This window comes from Hemitrygon akajei, chromosome 12 (assembly GCF_048418815.1).
Source record: "Hemitrygon akajei chromosome 12, sHemAka1.3, whole genome shotgun sequence".
Classification (NCBI taxonomy): Eukaryota; Metazoa; Chordata; class Chondrichthyes; order Myliobatiformes; family Dasyatidae; genus Hemitrygon; species Hemitrygon akajei.
Genome location: NC_133135.1, coordinates 3,036,745 through 3,045,876, shown reverse-complemented (window position 1 = coordinate 3,045,876; position 9,132 = coordinate 3,036,745). Strand labels below are relative to the sequence as shown.

Below are 9,132 nucleotides of genomic sequence, written 5' to 3'. Positions count from 1 at the left end.
TGTTTCTATATCTTAAGGTCTCATGTTGTGCTGACCTTTATAAACCTACTCCAACATAACCCATCATTTTTCGATCATCAATGTGCCTATTTAAGAGTATCTTAAATGTCCCTAGTGTATCTGCTCTGCCATCACCCCTGGAAGTGTGTTGCATGCACCCACCACTCTTTGGGGGAAAAACTCTTTGGCTCATAGGCTTCTAGTCTAAGCCCACCTTGTTGATGGACCTGTCCATCTGTATTTTATGCCTCAATTACGTCTTCTGACATTCCCTATAGCCACCACTCTCTGTGTGAAAAACATACCCCCCAGGTCCCTATTAAGTCCCCTTTCATCGTAAGCACCTTTATCACTTCCTCTGACAGCTTATCCCCAAAACTCACCACCCTGTGTGAAAAACACCCCCAGGTCCCTGTTAAATCTTTGTGCTCTCACTGTAACCATCTCTACCACTTCCTCTGACAGCTCATTCCATATACCCACCACTTGCCCCTCAGCTCCCATTTAAATCTTTCCCCCTCATCTTGGACGTGCACACTTCAGTTTGTCATTCCCTTGCCCTGGGTCCATGTTGAGCATCAAACAGCACCTGCACTAGTCTCAGCCAGAGCAGAGAGGTGAATGCACTCAGCATTGGTTCATCACTCGGAGAATTGTGTTCCATTCTGGTCGACTCACTATAGGAAAGATGTGGAAGCTTTAGAGAGGGTGCAGATGAGATTTACTGGGATGCTGCCTGGATTAGAGAACATGTCTTGTGAGGATAGGTTGGGTACTTATGAAAGCACCGCACTTACTCTTCACGGTGCACGGAGATCCTCTTCCCGAGCAAGCTATGCTTGCCCACTCTTCCTCCGCCTCACCGTCCGCGCGAGAGGCATCCGGCTCCGGCTCCCCTCCTCGCTCGTCCTCATCCTGATCCTGCTCCTGAGTGGACTTGCATCTCCCTGAGGTTCCATGCAGCGAGGTGGGAGAGGGTTAACAAGTCAGCAGGTCGTATGATAAAAGTGTGGGATGGACGAGGGGGAACAAGGCTGGACTTCACACACTGAGGCCAAGGTGTGGATCACAAGCTGAGCTTGGTTTCAGTCCATTCGTTCTCCATGAGTATCAATGAGCCGTAACCAAGCAGACCTAACTCCAGCACCCCAGGTTCGATCTCGACTTCGGAATTCGTGGAGTTTGAACATTCTCCCAGGGTGTTCCGGTTCCCTCCCACATCCGAAAGACCTGCAAGTCAGTGGGTTAATTGGCTGCTGTAAAGTGTCCCCAGTTTGAAAGGGTTCATGTAGGAGAAACGTTTGATGCACGCGCTGGAGTTGAGAAGAATGAGGGGATCTCACATCAATATTGAAAGGATGGACGTGGAGAGAACGTTTCCTATAGTGGGGTGGGGGAGATAGGGGAGCCTGGGTCCAAAGGAAACAGCCTCTAAGTAGAAGGACGTCCCTTTAGAACAGGGATGAATACATATCTTAAGGCAGAGGGGAGGGAATCTGTGGAATTCATTACCACAGGTGGCTGAGGAAGCCAAGTCATTGGATATATTTACAGTGAAGGTTGATAAGTTCTGGATTAATCTGGGCATCAAAGATTATGGGGAGAAGGCAGGAGAATGGGTTTGAGAGGGATAATAAATCGGCCATGGTGGATGCTGGAACAGACTTGATGGGTTGAATGGCCTAACCCTGCTCTAATGTGGGGAAACAAAACCGGTCACTACATTACTGCAGAGGTGTGGTATTCGACAGAGGTGGAGGGTCTTTGTAAGGACTGGAAAACCAAAGCCATGAGGGGAGATTGGTGAGCAAAATACACAAAATGCTGGGGGATCTTGGCCCAAAACGTTGACGGTACATTTTTTTTCCATAGTTGCTGCCTGGCCTGCTGTGTTCCTCCAGGACTTTGTGTGTGTTGCTTGGATTTCCAGCATCTGCAGATTTTCTCTTGAGGTTGTTTTCTTTGGAAAAGAGGCTGATTGAGGTGTGCAAATCGAGAGGGGCAGTCCTCAGCAGAGGGTCAAGGATTAGTGGGGGGCAGAGGTTTGAGGCAATTGGTGCAAGAATGAGAGCTGTCTTCCCTTGAGGGAAAATCTTGCATGACAAGTCTGTTGGAGTTTTTTGACCAGAGAAAGGACAGACAATGGAGAATTGGTTGACGTTATGTACTTGGATTTTCAGAAGGCCTTGGACAAGGTACCAGACTCGAAGCTGTTTAACAAGCTACGAGCTCATGGTGTTACAGGAAAGAGTCTATCATGGATAAAGCAGTGGCTGATTGGCAGGAGGCAAAGAGTGGAAATAAAGGGAGCCTTTTCTGATTGGTTGCTGGTGACTAGTGGTGTTCCACGGGGGTCTGTGTTGGGTCCACTTCTTTTTATGTTATATGTCAATGACCTGGATGATGGAATTGATGGCTTTGTGGTCAAGTTTATGGATGGTACAAAGATAGTTGGAGGGGCACGAAGCGTTGAGGAAGTAGAGAGGCCCAGAAGGACTTCACAAGAGAAAAACTACAGATGCTAGAAATCCAAACAGCACACACAAAATGCTGGAGGAACTCAGCAGGCCAGGCAGCATCTATGGAAATGAGTACAGTTGATGTTTCCAGCTGAGACCTTTTGGTCCAAGACCAGTCCTGCCAAACCTGGAGGTTCAGCTCAGGGCTAACAACTCTGAATGGTAAAACAAAACGGTTACAGAAACAGCAATGAAGAATCCTTCTACATGTGAATGTGACGGTATTCCCGAGTCCCCACCCAGGACTTGTATGACTGACAGTAGTAAAAACCAAACTACTGACATGATGAAGGAAGCCCTGGACACGGTCAGAGATGAGGGCAGCCCTGAATGCCAGTGGTCTAATGGGTAGTAAATCAGTCATTCCAGCAGCCCAATCGTGCGCAGCGAGGAGGTTTCTCACAGGCCAATGGCGCATGTTTAGAAGGGGAGCTTCGTGGGTGTCCGGTGTCATTCTGACAGTGCGGTCAGCGGCGGGAGCAGAGCAGCGAGGAGGTTTCTCACAGGCCAATGGCGCATGTTTAGAAGGGGAGCTTCGTGGGTGTCCGGTGTCATTCTGACAGTGCGATCAGCGGCGGGAGCAGAGCAGCGAGGATCGGGTCATTGATGCTCATTTAACAGCAAAGCTTCGCGGGCGATCAGTGTCATTCTGGTGGCTCAGTCAGTGGCGGGAGCAGAGCAGGGAGGAGTAAATATATGTCCAGGAGCGGCCATTGTTGGCAGTGGGCCAGTGGTGAGAGAGCGAGTGTCAAACTCAAAGGCAGCTTCAGTTCAGAAGTAGCATTGACTCTGGGTAAGTTTCTGTTGTTCCCTTTTTTCTTCCTGTCAGGGGTACTTAGTACTAAATGGCTGTGGTGTGCCCTTCGTGCCAGATGTTGGAGTCCTGGGAGACCCAGAGTCTCCCGGGGAACTACATCTGTGTGAAGTGCATCCGGCTGCAGCTCCATGACAACCGTGTTAGGGATCTGGAGCAGCAGCTGGATGACCTTTGGCTAGTGTTGTTGAGTGAGGAGATGATTGATCAGAGTTACAGGGAAGTAGTCACCCCTAAGTTGCAGGAGGCAAGTAGCTGGGTGACTGTCAGGAGAAATGGAAACGTGAACAGGCAGTTAGCACAGAGATCCCCTGTGGCCATTCCCCTCAATAATAAGTATCTGTTTTGGATACTGTTGTGGGGATGACCTCCCGGGGAATACTATGGAGACCAGGCTCCAAGCATAGCTCTTTAGTACAAAGGGGAAAGAGGGACAAGAGGCTAGTGGCAGTGATGGGGGACTCAGTAGTCAGAGGAACAGGCAACAATTCTGTTCTGGGTGTCAGAAGTGGGATGTTCAGGAGACTCCCAGTCTCCCGGACGGCCACATCTGCACCAGGTGCATCGAGATGCAGCTCCTTAGGGACCGGGTTAGGGAACTGGAGCTGTAGCTCGATGACCTTCCGCTTGTTAGGGAAAGTGAGGCAGTGATAGACAGGAGCGACAGGGAGGTAGTTACCACAAGGTGACAAGAGACAGATAAATGGGTGACGGTCAGGAGAGGGAAGGGAGAACATCAGATAGTGGAGAGTATCCCTGTAGATATCCCTCTCAACAATAAGTACTCCATTTTCAGTACTTTTGTGGGGGGGGTGGTAGACAACCGACCTGGAGAGGCAACAACAGCTGTAACTCTGGCTCAGAAGGGTAGGGAACTGAAGAGGATGGCAGATAGGCAGTTCTGTGGACACAAAAAGGAAACACGGATGGTAGTTTGCCTCCTGGGTGCCAGGGTCCACGATGTTTCTGGACGCATCCACAATATCCTGAAGGGGGAGATGAGCAGCCAGAAATCATGATACATATGCTACCAACAACAGGAGTAGGAAAGGGGAAGAGGTCCTGAAAACAGACTACAGGGAGTTAGGAAGGAAGCTGAGAAGCAGGACCTCAAGGATAGTAATCTCAGGATTGCTGTCTGTGCCACGCAACATTGAGAATAGGAACAGAACGAGGTGCCAGATAAATGTGTGGCTGAAGAATTGGAGCAGGGGGCAGGGATTCTGATTTCTGGATAATCTGGACTTCTTCTGGGGCAGGCGTGACCTGTACAAAAGGGATGGGTTGCACTTGAATCCGAGGCGGACCAATACCCTTGTGGGCAGGTACTAGAACTGTTGGGAGTGGTTTAAACTGATATGGCGGGGGGGGAGTGGGAACCAGTCTGACAGAGCTGAGGATGAGCCAGCAGGTTTACATGCCGATGATGGGTGTAACATGAATGTATGGAAGAACAAGCCAATGACTGGGTACAAATGCAGACGACGCAAAGAGTTAAGTTGTACCACAGAGGCAAAATTCAAAAGGGCAAAGAATGGAAGGCTGAAGTTGCCGTACTTAAATGTGCGTAGCGTTCAGAATAAGGTGGACAAACTCGTGGAGATTGGTCAGTATGACATCACTGAGTTGTGGCTGAAAGAAGGTCATTGCAGGTAGTTTGCCATCAAAGGATATACTTTGTCTCAAAAGGACAGATTGTTGGGTATGATGTTGTGGCCATCACGGAATCATGGCTGAAGGATGGTTGTATTGGGAGCTGGATGTCCAAGGTTGCACATTGTACCAGAGTGATAGGAAGGTCTGCAGAGGGGGTGGTGTGGCTCTACTGGTAAACAATGACATCAAATCAGTAGAAAGATGTGACATAGGATCAGAAGATGTTGAATCCTTGTGGGTTGAGTTAAGAAACTGCAAGGGTAAAAGGTCGTTGATGGCAGTTATATACAGGCCTCCCAACAGTGGCTGGGAGGTGGACCACAGGTTACAACAGGAAATAGAAAAGGCGAGTCAAAAGGGCAATGTTATGGTAGTCATGGGAGACTTTAACATGCAGGTCAATTGGGAAAATCAGGTTGGTAATGAATCTCAAGAGAGTGAGTTTGTTAAACAGCTATGAGATGGCTTTTTAGAGCAATTTGTCATTGAGCCTACTAGGGGATCAGCTATACTGGATTGGGTGTTATGTAATGTTCCGGAGGTGATTAGGGAGCTTATGGTAAAAGAACCCTTAGAAACCAGTGATCACAATATGATTGTGTTCAACTTGAAATTTGATAGGGAGAAAGTAAAGTCTGACATAGCAGTATTTCAGCGGAGTAAAGGAAATCACAGTCGTATGAGAGAGGAGTTGGCCAAAGTAAATTGGAAGGAGCTGCTTGCAGAGCTGTCAGGAGAGCAGCAATGGTGTGCGTTTCTGGGAAAAATGAGGAAGGTTCAGGACATGTGTATTCCAAAATTGAAGAAACACTCAGATGGTAAAATAGTATAACCGTGGCTGACAAGGGAAGTCAAAGCTAATGTAAGAGCAAAAGAAAGGGCATACAACAAAGCAAAAAATAGTGGGAAGATAGAGGATTGGGAGGCTTTTAAAAACCTACAGAGAGCAACTAAAAAAATCATTAGAAGGAAAAGATGAAATATGAAAGCAAGCAATTAATATCAAAGTGGATTCTAAAAGTTTTTAAAAGTTACGTTAAAAATAAAAGAGAAATGAGGGTGGATATAGGACCACTAGAAAATGAGGCAGGAGAAATAATAATGAGGGACAAGGAGTTGGCAGATGAACTAAATGAATAATTTGCATCAGTCTTCACTGTAGAAGACACTAGCAGTGTGCCAGATATTGCATTGTGTGAAGGAAGAGAAGTGGGTGCAGTTACTATTACAAGGGAGAAGGTGCTCAAAAAGCTGAAAGCCCTAAGGATACATAAGTCACCTGGACCTGATGAACTGCACCCTAGGGTTCTGAAAGAGGTAGCGGTAGAGATTGTGGAGGCATTAAAAATAATCTTTCAAAAATCACTGGACTCTGACATGGTGCCAGAGGACTGGAAAATTGCAAATGTCACTCCACTCTTTAAGAAAGGAGGGAGACAGCAGAAAGGAAATGATAGACCGGTTAGCCTGACCTCAGTGGTTGGGAAGATGCTAGAGTCAATTGTTAAGGATGACGTGATGGAGTACTTGGTGACACAGGTCAAGATAAGACAAAGTCAGCACGGTTTCCTTCAGGGAAAATCCTGCCTGACGAACCTGTTGGAATTCTTTGGGGAGATTACAAGTAGGATGGATAAAGGGGATGAAGTGGATGCTGTATATTTGGGCTTTCAGGAGGCCTTTGACAAGGTGCCACATTGCTTACCGAGTTACAAGCCCATCATATTACAGGAAAGTTATGAACATGGTTAGAGCATTGGCTGACTGGGAAGGCAGCGAGTGGGAACAAAAGGATCCTTTTCTGGTTGGTTGTCAGTGACTAATGGTGTTCCACAGGGGTCAGTATTGGAACCATGTCTTTTTAGGCTGTATATCAATGATTTAGAATTTTAGATGATGGAACAGATGGCTTTGTTGCCAAATTTGCAGATGATATGAAGATTGGTGGAGAGGCAGGTAGTGTTGAGAAAATGGGTAGTTGCAGAAGGACTTAGTTTAGGAGAAAGTGGCAAATGAAATACAATGTGGGAAAATGCATGGTCACGCACTTTGGTAGAAGAAATAACTGTGCAGACTAGTTTCTAAATGAGGAAAAAATCCAGGAATCTGAGATGCAGAAGGACTTGGGAGTCTTTGTGCAGAACACCCTGAAGGTTAACTTGCAGATTGAGTCGGTGGTGAGGAAGGCAAATGTCATGTTGGCATTCATTTCAAGAGGTCTATAATACAAGAGCAAGAACATGTTGCTGAGGCTTTATAAGGCACTGGCAAGGCCTTATAAAGGTGATATACTTTGGAAGGACAAACTCCAAGGCAGAGTACAAAGTAAATGGCAGGATACTTGGTAGTGTGGAGGAGCAGAGGGATCTGGGGGTACATGTCCATAGATCCCTGAAAGTTGCCTCATAGGTAGATAGGGTAGTTAAGAAAGCTTATGGAGTGTTAGCTTTCATAAGTTGAGGGATAGAGTTTAAGAGATGCGATGTAATGATGCAGCTCTATAAAACTCTGGTTAGGCCACACTTGCAGTATGGTGTCCATTTCTGGTTGCCTCAGTATAGGAAGGATGTGGAAGCATTGGAAAGGGTACAGAGGAGATTTACCAGGATGCTGCCTGGTTTAGAAAGTATGCATTATGATCAGAGATTAAGGGAGCTAGGACTTTACTCTTTGGAGAGAAGTATGAGAGGAGACATGATAGAGGTATCCAAGATATTAAGAGGAATAGACAGAGTGGACAGCCAGCGCCTCTTCCCCGGGGCACCACTGCTCAATACAAGAGGACATGGCTTTAAGGTAAGGGGAGGGAAGTTCAAGGGGGTTATTAGAGGAAGGTTTTTCACTCAGAGAGTGGTTGGTGTGTGGAATACACTGTCTGAGTCAGTGGTGGAGGCAGATACACTAGTGAAATTTAAGAGACTACTAGACAGGTATATGGAGGAATGTAAGGCGTGGGGATATATGGGAGGCTGGGTTTAAGGGTTGGCACAACATTGTGGGCCTGTACTGTGCTGTATTATTCTATGTTCTATGAAAGGGTTTGACATCTTTGGGCCTGTACTCACTGGAATTTAGAAGAATATGTAGGGATCACATTGAAGTGTTGAAAGGACTAGATAAGGTCAATATGGAAAGGATGTTTCCTATAGGGGGGTATTCAGAACTAGAGGGTACAACCTCAAAATTGAGGGGTGACCTTTTGCAACAGAACTAAGGAGGAGTTCTTTTAGCCAAAGAGTGATGAATCTGTGGAATGCCCTGCCACAGACTGCAGCGGAGGCCATGGGTATATTGAAGGCAGAAATTGATAAATTCCTGATTGGTCAGGGCATCAAAGGATATGGTGCGAAGGCAGGTGTATGGGTTTGAATGGGATCCGGGATCAGCCATGATGAAATGGCGGAGTGGACTGAATGGGCTAATTCTGCTCTAAGAGGAAGCATTTTACCAGCCAGAGAGTGGTGGGGGTGGGGGGCTCACTGTCTGGAAGTGGGGGGGGGGGAAGGAAGCAGAAGCACTCTCCACATCATTGTATTTAAGATATGCGACCTGAGAGGGGTATATAAGTCTATGAGCAGTGTATGGATAGAGTAGATAGACAAAGGCTTTTTTCCCCAATTTTGGATTGTCTAATACATCCAGTACAAGGCAGCCACTTGATTGGTGCCCCTTCCAATGCCTCCCCCATTGATGAAGTTGTACAGTGTGTAATCCCTACAAGTCGCACTGCAGCAACACACCAAAGATCCTGAGGCAGCACCTTCCAGACCCACAACCACTACCATCTGGAAGGACGAGAACAGCAGGTACCTGGGAACACCACCACTTGGAAATCCCCCTCCAGGTCACTCACCATCCTGACTTGGAAACATATCTTCATTGTCACTAGGTCACAATCATGGAATTTCCTCCCTAACAGCACGGTGGATGTACCTACACCTCAGGGACTGCAGCTCATCACCACCTTCTCAAGGACAACTATAGATGGGCAATAAATGCTGGCTTGGCTGGTGACACCCACATCCCGTGAATGAATGAATAAAGAAACGGAGGGCTTTCATTTAAGCTGAGGGGGTGATGTGAGGGGTAAGTTATTATTTTTTTTTTACAGAGTGGTGGGTGTCTGGAATGTGCTGCCTGGGG

The 9,132-nt window shown here is 47.0% G+C and overlaps 1 protein-coding gene across 1 annotated transcript in view; it reads right to left on the bottom strand.

Moving 5' to 3' along the window:
* LOC140737421 (uncharacterized) overlaps positions 1–9,132 on the bottom strand; it is a 47,280-nt gene that overhangs the window by 36,503 nt on the left and 1,645 nt on the right. The window contains exon 2 of the mRNA XM_073063908.1: positions 798–947. Within this exon, the coding sequence (XP_072920009.1) occupies positions 798–947 (150 nt within the window). The remainder of the gene's footprint in view (positions 1–797; positions 948–9,132) is intronic.